Genomic DNA, 18032 nt, shown 5'->3' with positions numbered 1-18032 from the left:
TCAAGTGATTTATTACAGCAGTATTATAAAGTTAAGGTTCACTCCCAGTTACTTAAAGAAACTGGGAATGACAAGCAAAGGTGGATACTGGGCTGGTGTCACAGGGAGAGAGGAGAGATTTGGAACTTAAACAAGTCAACAAATTGTGAGGATGTGTTCGTCAGGGCAAAGAATGTGAAATATTAAAGCAATTAAAATATTTCAGATGGTTTGATTTTGGGATCTTAGGGCAGCTTGAAGGCATTTCTAAAATCCAGAGTGTGGTTTATTCAGAGAGCAGGAAATAAAGGGAAAAACAAAAAATATCCACCTAAATAAAAGATTCACTATGAACAAACTGAGTGGGCTGGCCACTGGCTGCTGCTCAACAGGAGCTGGCCCAGCTTCTTTTTTTTTTTTTTTTCCCTCCTTCTGACCATGTGGTTAAAAAAAAACTCATACATGAAGAATTATTACATATTCAGTTGACAAACATGAACCAGAAAAACCTGATTTCACTACATCTGCACAATAAAGCAGTTAGAGGGGGAAAGCCCATTATTAAACCAGTCTGGCTACAGGTCTTTCAAGAGATTAATTATCTTAAATTCAGTTTGTCTTTAATGTTCAGCACACAGTGCAGCTTAGGCCGTTTTTATTTGTAGAAACAGTTCATGGTTAAAATGCCTTTCAAAATAAAGGATTGAAAATTTAAAAAAAAGTCATCTGATGCTGAAGTCCAGCGGGCTTGCAGTAAACGTGAAGATGATGACGAAGCTGGCAGCCTCGCCAGTAAGTCTGCTCACTCCGGAAATGGAAAAATGAAAATTTAATGACTAATGAACAAGAATTACTTTGTGGTTAAAGGCTCATTTTTGGATGATATTCCTTAAACTCAAGCACTTCTCATTTTACCTTCCTCTGTGAGCTCCCATCAGTGCATTTTCTTAAAAGGAGTAGATTTCACTTTTGACGGGTATTTCCATCACACGTTATGCTTAAATTTAATTTAGAGGGATGCAAAAGAGTCTTGTTTGTTAAGCAACTTAACACTGACCTATGAATCATTAAACCTTGAGCAATAAACCAGTGTCGCACGTACACGTAGGACAATTTAGCAAAGGATCCATTTTAAATCGCGTCTTTAGGCACTTTGTTACTAGCAGCCTGTCACAAAAATACAGCTTTTTTCCATTTCTTTAGCTGAATCAAAAATAACCAACAAGCTGATTCACAAAGATCTGTTAGCTGAAAACGTGGCCTATCTGGGCACGGTGTGCAGCGTGTCTGCATGCTACAATAAATCACTGCACCCATTTTCCTAGCAAAGTATAAAGAAACTGAGCGGCGACTCAATGCTGTTGCTGATAATGCTTTCAGTGACCACAGAGACGCTGCTAAAGGATAAAATAGTTTATTTTATAGTCTCATAGTAAAGGTAGGCCTCAACTTGCAAGACAATTGTTGGCAGTATGTACAACATACTTGTAACTTCCATGGAATGGAATCGGACAAAGACCTACTACACTAATAATATCCTCCTAAATGGAAATAAAATGAAACAATATACATACACACACATTTCCTAGACACGAAAATGCTTCCTTATTTTTTTTTTTTCCTTGGGGGATTCAGCAACATTGATTTTTTACTGTGTAAAGCACAACACACTGACAGGGACTTATTTTGCTTCCTTGTAATGCAGGAGATGGGGGGGGGGCTACCTTTTGACATTCAAAAACTAGTTCATACCCTTAAAGAAAACTACATGTGACAAATCGGCATTATCCCATGACTCGTGTGATTACTAAAAGAAATGCATAACATACTTTTTGAACTTGAAAACATCCAATTAATGCTTTTTATAATATATAAAAATGAGATGCCTAACGTACTCAGCCACCTAAAGTCATCCACTACTTCAAGCTATAGGACAAAATACGATACAAGTTTAGGAATAATCTTGCTCAAAACATCGATTTCAACAGAGGACGCTTCTCTCTCTTTTTTTTTTGTCATCTTGTGTTAACAAGTGTGCGATGCAGGAAACATCTGCAATCCAGTGGGCCTGAGGTGGGTATCATTTATCACTTATCTGCTCAGAGCATCTTCACATTCTTTAGTGGGAAAAAAGAAAGCTACAAATAAATGTATTCTCTTCATTTTTAAAAAGGTAGACCTTTCCAGGATGATTTCTTATCTAGGTGTGTGTGTAAATTCTAAACAGGTTTTAATCAAGAATAACAATAACAAAAACTCTATAATATTGCAGTGCTTGGAAGAGTACACCTGGCTCATCCTTCCTCCCAAAAATAAAAATAAAAATAAAAATAAAAATAAAAAAACTTGGAGGAGGAGGAGCTTGACTGAGGGTACAAAGAAAGCATCAAGTCCTTAAGTAGCCAAGCTGCCTCTTTTTAGGTTTTGGACTGATGTTGCTAATGAAGGGGGAGGATACCAATGATGAAGAACAAAAATAGGTGGGGGGAGGACCTGAAGCTCTCTTGGTGGATTGAAACAGTCGTCTTTCACCCTGCTTACGTCTTCTCTCCTGTGGATGGAGACTGGCTGGCGAGACGATTGTGGCGGCGGTTGTGAGGAGACGGCGACGTCTCCCCGCGCGAGCTCACCCAAAGACGGAGGAGAGAGGACGACTCGGACGGCGAGGGAGCCCGGGGTTGTTGTTGGCATGAAGGTAGGAGAGTTTGATGAGCTGTCTTCTCTCTCACTATGCCCTGCCGCCTCGACTGCAACTGTTTTTTTTTTTCCTTTTTTTTCTGTTTTTTTTTTTTTTTTTTTTTTAAACACGCTTCGCTCTCTAGCTGGCCTCCATGCGCACCTTCTTCCTGCTGGGTGGCTCTTCTGCCTCTGACTCAGAGCTGGAGTCAGAGCCGCCGTCGAAAGCCGACACAGCGCTGCCTTTGGGGTTGGTGTACAGGCTGCTGTCAGACGATGAATAGTTGGCCTGGAGCTGAGCCGAGCCCTTCACTTTCTCCAGAGCACGAACTGCGTGGACACGGAGAGGAACAGAGATCTCAAAATTATAAAGTCGAGTAAAGAAACGATCAGCTGAACATAATGAGAAGACTGTTGAGGCTACACTGCTTTCATGCTGCTAAGTAACCAGACGACAGAGAAAGCTTGTTAGGATATTTTCAAAGCACTACCAGATTAACTGTTGCTTCACATCAACAGCTGCATTTACACCTAATGTACCTGGAACTGTTGCTCATATGAATGCAATTAGATGTAGCAATCAGGTAATCACACCCCCTTTTGGCCCCCATTGGCCTAAGACTCAGAGAGGGTGAGGATGGTTTCTGATTACTTCAATCAGTTAAAACCAATGGTGTCCTTTGGATTCTCCAGTAATGCTTGGTGTGTGTTGCTCGTCATTTTAGGAGGAAAAAAATAAATCACACTTGTTCCCACCAACCTGAGCTTTTCCAGGTTTCTCTAATCCCTTACCCTGCTTATAGTAACCAGCACCGTCATTTACATGACTGTTAAGAAATCAGCTTACTGCGGAAAGCCAACTGTAACCCAGTTAATAAAGAGCACGGAAACACTAGTCTTACAACAACCTCTGCCCTGGACATACATTAACCAACACATCTCACATACAAGCTTTACAATCATGAGGGAGGGACGTTAGAGGAAATGTGAAGCGGACAAATAATCAGATTTGACAGGAGGCCAAAATAAATAAATAAGAAGCCATTCTCTGTTTTAGGCGACTAGGAGGAGGTGATCAAGCATACTGTCATTTTTTAAAATTTGCAGATAACCCTGAAGTAAACTTAGAACAGAGAAGTGATGGGGGGGGCAAGCTTTTTTTAATGTCTACTTTAAGACTGGGACAGCGTGTTCTTAAACTATTCATCCACACACTCCTCCATCACAAAAACATTAAAAACAAACATTTACTGTTCAGCCATCCCACCCCGCTGCCCCAAACTAACACTAATCAGTCCAACTCTGCATGATAAGAGGTTGAGTCTGAAATCCACCCGTGCCGTTACCTTGTTGCTCAAGCAGTGCGTTCTGCCTCTTCAGGTCGTCGATGTCCTGCTGGTGTGTGTGGTTTTTCCGCCTCATGAACTGGATGTACTCTGTGGCTTTGTCTAGGATTTGAGCTCGAGACGCCTGTTTGGTAGATTGCTGTTAGTGACACATGCAAAAATTGAAGCAATGACGCAAGTATACAGAGTTCTTATCACATTTGTAACACAATAACTCCAATTCCTGTCATGCTACACAGACTGACTCCAGAGAGCAGCACACCGCAGACTGAAACCACTGCAGGAGACTACAGGGTATCTGTGACAGCACTGTGTCTCTCTACATAGCTTGCCGCCTCCTCTTAACCCCTCCAAATCTGCTAGCACTTCAGTCTGACCTGAATAGGGTTCATCATACCCCTAACACGTTACTGTCAGAGGGCTCTCCTCGACTGCAGCAGACAAAAACACTGTAGCAGCCAACCAGCACAGATTGCAGAATTCTGGCATGTACAAATTATGGCTGGATATCATGAAAATTTTTAAAGCAATTTAAAAACTCCAATTAACCCCTGTTTAAAAACAAACAAACACACACAAAAAAAACCCAGCTTAAATTAAACTGAGGCAAGAAGAAGTGTAGGAAAAACAGAGATGCTTCTCTCTTGACTGACACAGAGATGCTTTATTGAAAGTTCCTGCGTGATGTCATGCACACATTGAGAGCTGTCTGCCATATTAGATGTCATATAACCACCCGTTAGGTGGGAAAAATGTGTATTCCCCATCTGGGTGGGAGTGGTTCCTGGAGGTCACTAGCTCTCGCTGGGTGAAATCAATTGAAAATAAGGTGCTGTAACAAAAACCTCCTTGCAACTGCTTCAGTTGCTAGCAGACTTCCACGGTTTCTTGTAGTTGCTCATGTTGGTCTGCAAATACTCCCTAATTACTAACCCAGTGGCAGTACAGCTTGAGAAAGTGCAACAGCAATTAGAATTGGAGAAGGTTCGCCTACAAAGTAAAAGCTGTGCCTTAGAGCTGCAGCCAACATGTTCCAACATGTTTTCTTTGAAGGTCAAAGGTCCCAGCTTCTGGTCTGTGTTGCACTTTCCATAGTTTCGCTACAGCTGAAGAGTACCTGGACAGTGTTTGTAGACAAGTCCATCACTTCCATTCAAACTACAACCCCAGCAGTAGGCTAGTGATTAAAGCAATCACAAAAACGATTTGGCCAAATCATTGGGGAATTTGGGATACTGGGGAAAAATTGCAGTCACTGGTAGTCTGTAGCAGGCGTGCGTGACTGGGGCTTCAGAAATAATTTTTCCAGCAACTGACACCAACCACTTGCAACTGGTTGGAGAATACTCATTTTTCCCTCAGAGTGGGCATTTGCCAGGTGGTCACTGACCACTCTCTAAACCCGTGTGACTGAGGCCTTTTTCACTTGATCCTACACTGTCCAACGTCCAAAACGGCCGACAAGTTAATGTCACGTGGTTAGCAGTGATGTGCTTGCAAAACCTCAATTAAGATTGTGTTGCAATCAGCTCCAAGAAAACATCAATGAGTTGTAAAATAGGGTAACACTAACTAGTAAACAATTTAGAGACATTTGGAGTTTAAGCTTAATTTGGCCTTCCATAATGAGCCCATGATGTAGCCTACACAAATGGCCAACAGTGACGGTGACTGCACCAATCTGCAGTTTCACCTCTGAAATACTAGGTGGCAACTAGTTGAGCTATTTCAGTCAATTCAACAGATGGAAGCACAAGAAGTAGTAATCAGAAATGCACAGGAGGAAACGACGGTACCAAAGGGGCCAATCAGTTGTTGTGGGGTGCAGTGATGGGCGATTACATTTCTAGGACGATGCATGTCAGGTCACAGCATTGGGTTTCCAAAGATTTTGCAGTTACAACTAGGGCTGCAACTAAAGAATTTGTTAGTCAACTAAACTGTCAATTATTTTTCTGATGACTCGATTATTCAACGATTATTTTCAACACACACCTTTGTCAGTCTGTCTCGATTTTCTTTCATTTTCTCCATCCTCCTCTGTTCCACTATAGCTGTCATTCACATTACTTTCTTCTTTGTTAGTATTGTTATTGGCAGACAATAGAGGCAATACTGCCCCCGTACCTTCCTGTAGTGTACTGCACTTACAAAAATCACATAAGTGGTTTTAGAATGTGACGCATCAACATTAAAATTCCACTTTGACTGATTTTTGCTTACCTTTATTAATGAGACTAATGCAGGAGTTATACTTGTGCATTAAATTTACGCTGTGGATGTGCTTTTAACTAGGGCTTCAACAATTTGTCAACATAATAGACGATGCTGACTACAGAAATTAGTCAAAAAAAGAATGAAAAAATGGAGGCAGACTGTCAAAGGTGTGGGAGCATTTGACAGAAAACAAAAAAAGCTCAATGCAGACTGCGCAAAGCAGAGCTTTCCTTCCACGGCAGCATCACTGCAGTGCTGAGCGCTTAAAACGCCGGCACCCTGGAGCTGTGACGTCAGCTTTGGATGGGTGCGTTAGTGCATCGTAGATACCTGTTAATGTTTGTAAAGTAATGTTTCTGTTAATTTACCTGTCAGAAACAAGCTCTCATGGATGATGTTTGCTAAGGGGCACCATTTCAGTTATGTCAGCTAACCATTGCCTAACGGTAGCGCTGGTCTCTGGCTGCATGACCGCAGATGCTCGCCTCTGGATGAGTGATCTGGAACGATCATTTCATTGTGTGCCTTATACGCACAATGAGTTCAATCTAACGAGTGAAGGACAATAGGAGCAGCTACGTTGTCTCCTTAAACAGGGGAGGTAAGATTGAAATAATCATTGACTAATCCAAAAAAAAATAAAAAATTGATAGATAAGTCGACTAACAAAATAATCTTTAGTTGCAGCCCTAGATTACAGCCCCTTAACCTGAAGCAAAACACATTTGGGCAAACACATCCCAAACATCTCCAAGTGTGATGGCAGGAAAGCTGCTCCTGGCTAGCACTATAGTAGGTCTGCTGCTGAATTATAGCTGGGACCCCCCCCCCCAAAAAAAAAAAAACCTTAGAGGATCACAGGCTTTAATCCTCACTTCAATTCAAAGGCAGAAGCAGAGTAACACTTCAGGAACAGGCATGTTTCTTATTCCCCAAAAGCAGTTAATCTAGGGGAAATTAGAATTTAGACTGATTAACAAGCCTACAAGTCAGGAAACAATGAACGTGTGGCACCACCAGCACTTTCTTCCTTCCTCGAAGATTATAGGCTCTACATGCCTGCACTGAATGTGGTTATGCAGGGCTCACAGTCCAAAGCAGCCTATGTACAATTGTTTTTTTTTTTGTTTTTTTTTTTATCTTGATCAAAATACTGCTCGAGAGAATTTTCCGAGATGCCATCAAATCCCATGTTTTACTCAGCTTGTTTACAACATACACTACGGCCATTAGCACAGGGGACAGGGAGCTGCTGGGTATGGGAAAAAAAATACCACCCAAGGCCTAATTATCGTAACACTTTAAGGCCAGAACCACTAAGAAGGTGAAAGACAGGATTAATCATTAAAAATGTTTCTATTTATTTTCTAATTCATTCCTTATTTAATGAGTAAGGCAGATTATCTTCTGGTTAATCTGCCTGTTTATTTGCCCTATAACCATTTATACTAGTGCTCGAGGAGTGCTGGACTCGCTGCAGTTTTCCAAATAAGTGTTGCAGCAACTCAGGAAAAATAAATAAGAGTTTGCGATGACCAAGTATGACCTGAGAGTAAGGTGTCCTACCACCTCTGGGAATCAAAAGAAGTACAGTCTCAGCCAAACAATGCTTCTTTTGATCCCTTTATTCGAGAAGTTATTCCAAATGATCCAATCTTTCACTGAACAGGTGAAGTCCATATTCAGAATACAACATTTTATCTTAATGCAAGCAAAGTTCAAGGTCTAAAAACAGGCAAAATTCATGTTTATTATCAGGAACTGTGATCAAAGATTGTGAATCTGATCAAACAGCAACACACTGTAACTCAGCAGCCTTTAAAACACTGAGTCAGAACCAAAAAAGTACGCTGATTTGATACCCAGCCATAATTTTAGGGTTTTTTTCCTACTCCACTTCCTATCAATGACAAAACAGCAGTATGTATGCATGTATGCATTTATGTATGCATGTATGTATGTATGTATATATGTATGTGGGAACTGAGGACTGAGAACTGTATCTGAGCAGCTCATATTAGGCCATCTTACACACTGTGTCCCCTGAACTCCTCCTTTGGGGTGAAATAAAACCCTGTGCAACCAGTTACTGAACCCACTCCAAATATTCTCAATGTCACGGATGTCAAAAGAGGAAGCAACAAAATTTCCTCATATTAACTTCCTGATGCTGGTCCAAGTATTTAGACTACATCCCTGCCTTGCTGTTACCAATCTGCACTATTCTGCCATCTACCCTCCTCTCTGTCCCTTCAACCATTTCCCCCCACATGAAGCAACAAGACATCTGCATCTCTGCACACCCTCATCCCTAAATATCATTCAGAGTAAAATTCACATTTTAGCAAAGACATAGCAAAATACAGTTCATTGAAATTCAATCATTTTCAATACATGAGTGTCTGTTTGTCATTTGTGTGGCAGGCAGACTTACAGGCTGAGCGTTACCAACCTTTTCTCCCTGCAGGGAGGGTACCGAGTCCCGGAGGCTGTGAAAGCTGTCTTTGATGTGGTCCCTACGCTTGCGCTCCAGCGCATTGTGGTGTGCCCGTTTGTCTGCCTGCAATGAGAAGAGTCACAGGGCCTTCAGCCTGGCAGCAGAGCAGCGTGGGCAGAGGGACGGCGGGTGTCCAGCCGTCCCCGGTCAAACGTTCACAAGCCGCTCTGCTGCCAAGTCGCACTCTGCAGTAAAACACCGCTTTTTAATTCAGTGCAGTGATCGTGCCTCAATCCTCATTTATCTTAACCGATTACAGAGGAGGACTGGTATCAGATGTGACTAAAGGCCCAAAATTCTTGTTTAATTCCTCAATCTATAATAAAAACACTGACAATGCTAACCACACATTTTTAAAGCCTTCTTTAAACTGTCAACAGTCCCAACCGCTACAAATTCAATTTACGATAAAAGATAAAAAAAAAAATCCAAATCCTTAAATCTTACACTTCTGTCCCTAACATTTTCTATCTGCTTAATATCAACATAATCTCATACTATAATCTTGTAGTTTCAAAGAAATTAAAATCAGCAAAACATGAACCGTAATTCACTAAAACTCATCCAAATATTCTTGCTTTCTAATCCACAAGTTAGTCCCTGCAACAAGATTTTAAATTTAAAACGATAAAACTGAAGTTTAATTTCATACATCAGAGTAAAAGAAGTTAAAGATCTGTGTTGGCTCCTAGTTTGAATGCTGGATCTTAGTGCAGACTCTCTGACCTATAAAAAAAAAAGCTTATTATAAAGTGTCTCATTCAGGTACCTATTTTTCTGGACTTTTGAGAACCCCCCCACCCCCCCAAAAAAGGGGGCTTTTTGGGGGATTTTTTTAATAATTACTTTTCCTTGTTACAAAAAAAAAAAAAATTACCAAAACCAAGAAATACATAAATAATAAATTCTAATTCTATTCGATTTCTACTAGACAAAAATCCAAGAGCGCAACTGCAGCAAAGACTGCACGACTCAATAACACATAATAGATATAAAATTATACAGTGCTTGTCATAAAAACAAGAAAAAACATATTTTTGAAATCTGTCAAAAACTAAAAAATTATATTATTTATTAGGCAAATATACTGAATTCATGTTTTTTTTTTTTAAACCAAATTTGAGCCGGCACACTGGACTTCTCCGAGAAAATCAATCAAGCATAACATTCAACCGCTAAAATTAATTTTCCTGTTCAGGAATGCAAGCATAAAACTAATTTGGCATCTTAATTCAAAAAATAATATTTTAGCATTAAGAAGAAAATTTCGATTAAAGGGTGTGCACACACTGGTTACAGAAACAAAAAATAATTTTGTTATTTACCAACACGGTTAATTTAGAGCAGCTATGGGATAAACCTCAGCTCACTGGGTGAGGGTTTAATAAATTTGTTAAGCACTATAGATAGGAGTGCCCCAGTGATTTAACATGCTAATAATGAAATTCAACTTCTAGCTCTCTCCGTCTTTCCTGCAGGATCTTTATTGTCTATCATACACCCAAAGTGTGGAAAAATCTCAAAATTTGAGCATGAAAAAAATCATGGGTGTAGTAAATAACGTGGCTCATTAAAAGCCAAAACTTTGATACCAAAAAGGAACCACATTCGACTCTACCGTGTGAAACATGATCACAAATCAATGATCCAGAGTGTCAGCTCACTCACTGACTGTCAGCCTCGATGAGAAAATAAACAGTTCGGTCGTCGTGAACAGAAGTTGTTGTGCTCTGCAGCTGTTTGCTTTCTGACCCTTTCCTGCCCTTCCTCCGCTCTGACCCGTGCCGCCCCCTTCGGAGCACTTCTATCCCTCCTCCTCCTCCGCAGGAGCACACAGGGAGTGGACGCACACATTCACAACCAAATCAAAGTCAAAACACTGCAGTCATTCAGATGGGTGCAGAACAATAGATCCTCAACAACAGGTTGTGGATTTCACAGACTGAATGTAACTGAATTATAACCAACAAAGGCCTCATGAAGGCTGCAGTGGAGTTTTTTTTTTTTTTTTTACAACAACCCATTTTTGGGTTCAGTTCTTCACCATAATACAGCATGGACAAAATTTGTGGGTAATTTTAGGCTGCTATGTGGACAAAAATACCACATTTTCCATGTCTTTTGTCAAGTGAAATAACTGGCTTAACCATAATAACTCAACACTCTTTTTGCAGCCTCTATTAACAAACACCAACTGGAAACAGTTACATAACTGGCTGTAAATTCAAACCACGCATTTCCATTGCAATTAAACTTTAAAGGCATAAAATGGCTGCCATTATCACATGACCAGAGTCATGCAGGAGAGCAGTTAGCCTCTAGTTCGCCCTGTTTTTAGGCTAAACCATCACATCCTCCAATCAAATCTGACTCCTGATTAATCCATGCTGTCATCAGGCTGAGCCCAACACCCAATCAGAGCCTCCAAAATCATCTGTTCATCCCTTCACACACCACCAGCAAAGCAATAGATGTGATTAAAGTATTAGCAATTAAACAGAATGACAATATTTGTGGTCGCCACGTGGCTCCAGGCAAAGGGAAGATGAGGTCGAAGTCAGGTGACCTTGCATCATCTGCCTCATTTTGTCTACGGATTACAACAAAAGCCAAAGCGGCCACGAGTGACACAAAGTACAGGTTAAAACAAGTCTTTAAATGCGAGCTCTGTGGGTGTAAAGCGTGACTCAAGTAATAATTTAAGCACGTAAACATCCTGCTGAAGCTCTTAAATGCTGCAGAACGAGAACACATCCTACAAAGAGTAAAAAATGTCACTTACATGAAACTGAAACTTTAATCAAAACCACACACATATATACTTAAAGCTACCCACAATGTATGTCTTGTGATTTGGTGGCAGCTGCTCCTACAGGCTGTTGCACAAGACACATCATCCAGAAAGGAGACTAAACCACCAGGACCAAGTGCCTCATTGTACCATACACTCCCCTCCATTAATTCTGGCATGAACAAGCACATGACTGCTATTGATGGTATGTGCAATTACCAGTCCGGTGGCTGTGTCTTTGGCTGTTGCAGTGAGGATACAGAAAGTACACGTGGTTGACTTTCTTGTTCTACAGCAACAAGGGGGAGACTTATTATATTCGATAAATTAACAGGATTAAGTCCTGAGTGTGTTGAATTTTTTTACATGATTATCAGGATTATCAGGATTTTCTGCTTGTAAAAGCAAGAAGTGACAAACTGATGCATTCAAGCACCTCCCTCTGGAGCTGATTTAAATACAGTTACTAGTTTGGTTTTTTTTCTTTGTTAGTTTACAGATTGCAAATAGCTAATTTTGAGAAACAAAAAGCTTTCCGGGGCTAAACTTGGGTCTGGGTGATTAAACAATAAAAATGATTATCCTGAAATAGCTTTGCCTCAACAGAACTATGAGACGTGGTTAATGTAAAGCCGACAGAACTCATTCCACCCATATTTTGACAACACAAAAGAGCAAAGACAATGAGAACAGCGCCACGCCAAACCAATCACGTGGCTGGAATAAGAGTTCGAGCCACGTTAGGTTGAGCTGACTAACACAGGGCAGAGTGTAGGAGGAGCAGCCGGCGGCAGCGTGTGTCTTAATGTTGAGGCTACTGCAGCTGTACACACCAGTACATTAGGAGGATGCGTGAGATGTAACACAAGATGACAACACAAAATGGTAATGAAGACTCAGAGCCCAAGACTTACAAGATGAGGACACTGTCAGAAAGGAGGGCACGATGCCAATAAGCACAAGCTGAAAACTTTGGATTTAAGCAGCTGATTAAAGTAACTGACCATCATAACCCCGGGCCATGAACCTCTCTCTCACACTGCACGTGGGTCATAGAGAGACAGCTGAACAGCTGTGTCACACTTTGCTACCACATGAGCTTTGTGGTCAAGTCGCACATGTTATCCACACACCAGCCTCACTGCCCACTTCACTGACAGTAATGCACTTCTTGCGCCTTTTTTAAATGATTTTTTTTCTGTGCCTTGGAGCACAAGCAGAACACGACAGAGTGAATCTGTAAGTTTTGTTTATCTTCTCCCTCGTTGGCATTTTAAAGTTTCTTGAAATTGTACTGAGGATATATCCAGAGTGTTTTTGTCTATTTATCTGTGGGGTTGTTTTCCAACAATTTCAGTTTGAATCTAAACAAAAGAAACGATACGGTATAGTTTTTAGATTTTATTTTGTATTAACATCTTCGTTATCTGAAAATGACCAAAGAATTTAGTTTTCCATTTTGACTGTGTTCTTCTGAAGCTTTTAACTGGTCAGAAATAAGATTTTAGTTTATTATATGAACCTGTGTTACTTATTTAAAATACAGTTGTATAATCTTCTACAGTACATTTATCATATTTGACTTCTGACAGAAAAAAAATTATTGTTTTAAGACCTTTTTCCATGTCACTCAGCCCTAGTTAAACTGCACAATAATTTCCAATCCAATAATTCCACAAAGCTACTTTTTACCCCACATTCTTTTAAACTTTGTTTCGTTAACACAAGCCATTGGAGCAGTGACTTACAACAAACTCATCTGCAAAATGTAAATAAAATATTTATTTTTAGGGAAAAGAACATTGGTTCTGTTTTAGACAGCAAATACCATAATAGCAATCAAAAGTTTGGTCATTCCATTGAAATAACCAAGCTGATTTTTAATGGTATACTAACTTCAGTCTGTTTAATCGAGATTTTACCTTCAAATTATTATATTTTATATAATTTAATTAATAATTCTTACAAAGTTTTATATGAAATGACCCCAGTGAAGCTGTTGGTTGGGCACTATATATGTAAAATAAATTATCATTTAGATTTAACACTAATGACGAGTAACTGGTGTGTTTAAGTCATATGAAACTGCTTTGTTACTTTATAGGATTTAATTCATCTGAGGAATACTGAGTTTTTCCACTGTTAAATATAGCTTAGAAAAATAAAACCCATTCATGTTAAAAGTTCTCTTTGAGGTTTCTTTCTTTTTCTTTTTGGAAAACAAATGAAAACCAGAAGGGCACTCAGCAGAGCGCATATCTCCCCCACCCCAATTTTTCTGTGCCAATACTACGGTGCAATAGATGCTACCAATGTTGTCACACTCTATAATGATTTAATAGATCAGAAAGACTAGAAATTTCACTGCCTTTTAGAAACTGTAAAATATATTTTTATCTAAACAATGACATAAATGGTATATTTGTATTTTATAATTGCATCCTTTTAAAAAAAAATTATGAAAAAAAAGACAAACATCTGCTGAGATACGAATTGTGTGTGAACTGGCAGATGCAGAATTTGATGAGAATTTTAAAACTGTCAATCTTTGTAAAGTAGCGTCTGCTATGAATAGTTTTTAAGTTATAATAAAAAATGAATTTGACGTCAAAAGAAACATCACTGATGACGGGTTATGTGTCATGTAATAGAGAATGCCAACACAGATGTGAATACCAAATGAATTTTAAAATTTCACCAATGATGATAGGGACTTTAAATTTTGGGAAAATTTTGGTGACCTTGACCTTGAAAATGAGATGATATGTTTGTTGGCCCCTAAGGAATATTTCCACAAAGATTCATCAACTGCTAACAGACAAACAAACAAATGAATAGGGGTGAAAACAATCTCCATCCACCTATCAGTGGGCGAGGTAACAACCTGACAGAAAAGCTTTTTGCTGCAAATGAAACAATATAACAATATAAATGCAAAAACCAAGCTGACACCATAGTACTGAAAAAGACGACAAAAATAAGGAGGCAGTTCCTCTTTTTGATAACAGTGTAAGCAGATTAAAGGACACACCCTTTACATAAAATAACCACAGGATCTCAAAGTACATTCAATCATATCACCAAACACACCTTTCTACATGTCTGTACCTTGCTGAGAGGGAGAACTCAGGCAATTTTTCATACATTTTTACTTATGTAGGAAATTTTCATTCCAAGTGAATCCAATGTATAGGCTACATCATGCACATAATTACAATTAACTAGGTCACCGACATTAAACTGCAGTTATAGAAGCAGCAATATCTGCACGGTCCACGTTATTAAGCACATCAGGCTCCAGAAAAAAGCAGGTGTCGTATTACCTGAGTGCAACCATTATCACTTCATCCTAAAGCTGATACCTTCTGCTGGCTGCCTACGCCAGTCGAGCTGCTCCTCCATTCTATTCATACCTGACCGCGAAACGTTACGTAACGCCACCAGGTGCTGGGTGGAAAAGCTCGTAGCTGCTGCTTTCGGGCTATTTCCTGACCATCTCACGTTCCCCGCACGAAAGCCTACGCTGCTGTCAAATCTTTTTGCACTAGTAACCATGGAAACACCACCAAAGCAGATTCTCCAGCGGGTGAAGGAGATCACAGGTTTGAAAACTACAATGCCAAAGTAAAGCGTATGTCCTCCTTAAGACATATTTAAGGCGCTACAGTGACTGGTTTTCACTGTGACACTTCTGTTCTCATAACTCCAAAACATATCACGTTTTTCCCCTCATACATTTTTAACCCACAACACACTGCATACCATACATACATTAAGTGCTTAGCAGCTACTTCATGACTAGACAGCGTCGTTCAGTCTCTTATCTCACTGTCCAAGACATATCTACAAACAACAGACCCACTTTACACTATTCAAATTTTGAGAGCTATTCAACATCCGCCACACTGAAACTATGATTAGATTTTATTCCTATCTCTGTATGCACAGCTAAAGGGGTGAATTTAGCTTTTTGGAAACAAAAATTGAAATCTGTGGAATGCAGTTCTGCGATAGCATGAGCCACAATTGAATTTAAAAAAAATTACATAACTCACAGCATCTGAACAAGCTGTTTAAGACTGATCTTGGTGTTAAATTCATCTGCCTATAGACAGTTAAACCTCAAACTAACACCGCTCTGTTCCATTATTGCTGTTTGGCAAAACCAGACGCAGGAATCTTATTTTTATTCTACATACAATAAAATTATCTTTTTCTACACATCTGCGAGCACAGATGTGAAGAAGACTGCTCTGAGCCTGCTTTTCTCTAACTGATTTGCGTTATTTTATTTAAGAAGTCTGTGATTAAGTTCCTGCAAATAAAACATTTTGGAAAAATAAACTGTGATAAAAAAAATTTAGCAATTAAAAAAAGGGGGCGGTTAATCTATTCAAGCTTAAATGCAGCTTTTGTTTATCTAATGCCTGGAAACAACAGGAAAATGCATAAACTCCTTATAAGTAAGACAACCCTAAGCAGACCAATGGGACTTGCTTGCATAATCAACCCCCAAAGGCCCATTTCGAGCAATCCAAAAAAAAAAAAAAAAAAAAAATGGAGATACTGCTCAGCAAAAAAAAGGTAATTATACATTTTATGTATGTGTGCATAAACTACACAACACAAACTGAACATTAAAGTCTGATCCTAAACAAATAAATTAATAAATGAAGCAGGACTGCCTGAGTTCTGTTGGACGAAAGCAGCAGAAAGACTCTTTTCTAATCTTTATATCACTTCATGCTAAAATGTTAACACTAATATCTCCTAAACAGCTCTTCTGCATTTTAATTCTGATTATCTGACAGGCGGGAAGACACGGTGTTTTGTGCACCAAACAAATTTTTTTTCCTCTAGCTCGCGTGCGATGCAGCTATACGTCATTCATTTAGGCTGCCAGCCCTTTAGTTGCCTGTAGAGAGAAGATGGCTCTAATCACTGGCTGCAATACAGGAAAACATCCCGCTGCACCCTTTCCTGACACCAAGCCGTGTCCGAGGAGATGCAGCAGCCTATCTACCCCCCCCCCCCCCCCCCCCTTTTTTTTTTCTCTTTACTACCACCCCCTCCACCCCGCACCCCCCCACCCCACGCATCTGCATCATGGATGCAGAACAAAATGTAAACGCACTCTCTCTTTACTGAGATGACCTACATGTGCGATATGCAGACCTGATCGTAAGCGGAATCCCCGCGGGGAGCAAAAAAGCCTGGGGTGGAAATGTGTGTGTGTGGTGGTGGTGGGGACTCAGGCCACTAACCTGCTGCTACGGAGCACAGAAGGCTTTGTGTTAACCGGAAAAAACAAACACACAACAACAAAAAAGCCTTTGTAAGGATAAAAGCGTTGGTCTAAATATAGATGTCGTGTTACCTATGATCGGGTATACACAGGATGGGGGATACCCTGCACCGCACTGAAGCCGAGGATTACTGCTACACTTGCCGAGACGCACGAATAACCACATCTAAAGCCGTGCAACAATTACCGTCCACACAGACGTTAATTTAAAACATACATGTGTTATCAGCGAAATAGCCGCACTATCACATTCTCTTTTATGACCCCCCCCCTCAAACAGTGCAATCTGACTAATACACCAAAAAAATAAACAAAGTGGTGATGAATAAGTTAACTTAGCAATATCAAGAGACACTTTTTTTTTTTTTTGCCGACAGTGGACAAATCCAGCATTACGCACCACAGAGTGATATCTCGGTGAGTCTTCCTGCAAAGAAACAGAACAAAAAGTACAATTGTAGCCATAATTCCTCTTACAGCTCCATAATCTCACTGTTTTCGTTGAAGAAAAGTAAGATAAATTAGCAGATCAACAATGCGCTGATACAAGAAAGCGTAGTGTTTATTATCAATTAGCTGGAATCCCGATAAATTTACTTAGAAGATGAGAGCCAGCCAGCCAGCTTACTGGCAGCTAACGTTTAGCCGAGCAGCTAGCTGAGCTAAAAAAAAAATTGGCAGTTGGCGGAATAACATCCTTAAAAAGCAAAAAAGCGGCCATACTCACGTCACTATCGACTTCGATGTCATCGTTATCGCTCATTCTTCGGTTAAATAGGCTAGTTTAAAGGGACGGGTGGCTAAAAAAACAACATGAATCAGCTTAGCACCGAACGGCGCTCCTACACACGGACAGCTAGTAGCTCAAGTTCTGTTTGGACGGAGCCGAGGTGGACTCTACGGGCTCCACGTGACTGCACTCCACACACGCAGCTGCCGCTCCGCAGCACGCATGCGCAGAATCCACATGGCTTGTGGGAATTGTAGTTATGAGAAGGTTTTTCTTAATTTCTCCAGAACAAATGGATATTCTTGGAGGATCTTACTAAAGAAATGATTCAGAAAACATATTTGTCCCATGATGACCAGGGAAAACATTTTCGGAATGCACGAATACCGTTTTAGCAGTAAGTGATGTCAATTTGAAAACTACAATATCCAGGAGTGATTTTGCTCGCATGCTACTACGTCACAGTGTCTCTATTTTCTTGATATGCATTG

At 40.0% G+C, this 18032-nt stretch overlaps 1 protein-coding gene across 7 annotated transcripts; it reads right to left on the bottom strand.

Moving 5' to 3' along the window:
• Positions 1 to 1377: 1377 nt before the first annotated feature.
• On the bottom strand, positions 1378 to 17728 carry max (myc associated factor X). 7 transcript variants are annotated; one of them, XM_030721047.1, is made up of 5 exons: positions 17539 to 17728; positions 17212 to 17238; positions 8653 to 8778; positions 4002 to 4140; positions 1378 to 2985 (listed from the first exon to the last, which is right to left on the bottom strand). In XM_030721047.1, exons 1-5 carry the CDS (start codon positions 17572 to 17574, stop codon positions 2798 to 2800), a joined length of 516 nt encoding a protein of 171 aa, XP_030576907.1. In that variant the 5' UTR covers positions 17575 to 17728; the 3' UTR covers positions 1378 to 2797. The 7 variants fall into 7 exon arrangements, with proteins under 7 accessions (XP_030576907.1, XP_030576908.1, XP_030576909.1 ...); XM_030721048.1 differs by having other exon boundaries at positions 4002 to 4125; XM_030721049.1 differs by having other exon boundaries at positions 8671 to 8778.
• Between the last annotated feature and the right edge of the window lie 304 nt (positions 17729 to 18032).

This window comes from Archocentrus centrarchus, chromosome 24 (assembly GCF_007364275.1).
Source record: "Archocentrus centrarchus isolate MPI-CPG fArcCen1 chromosome 24, fArcCen1, whole genome shotgun sequence".
NCBI classification, from domain to species: Eukaryota; Metazoa; Chordata; class Actinopteri; order Cichliformes; family Cichlidae; genus Archocentrus; species Archocentrus centrarchus.
The sequence above is the reverse complement of the archived record's forward strand: the minus strand, read 5'-3'. Positions and strand labels throughout refer to the sequence as shown.

What these genes read in the sequence shown, in the direction of transcription:
- max (XM_030721047.1), bottom strand. Translation starts at nt 17,574, where the DNA reads ATGAGCGATAACGATGACATCGAAGTCGATAGTGAC. An exon ending in CACCGAGATATCACTCTGTG is followed by an intron (nt 8,779 to 17,211) that starts GTGCGTAATGCT and finishes TTCTCATTGCAG; the next exon opens with GCAGACAAACGGGCACACCA. An exon ending in AGGTTGGTAACGCTCAGCCT is followed by an intron (nt 4,141 to 8,652) that starts GTAAGTCTGCCT and finishes TGTCACTAACAG; the next exon opens with CAATCTACCAAACAGGCGTC.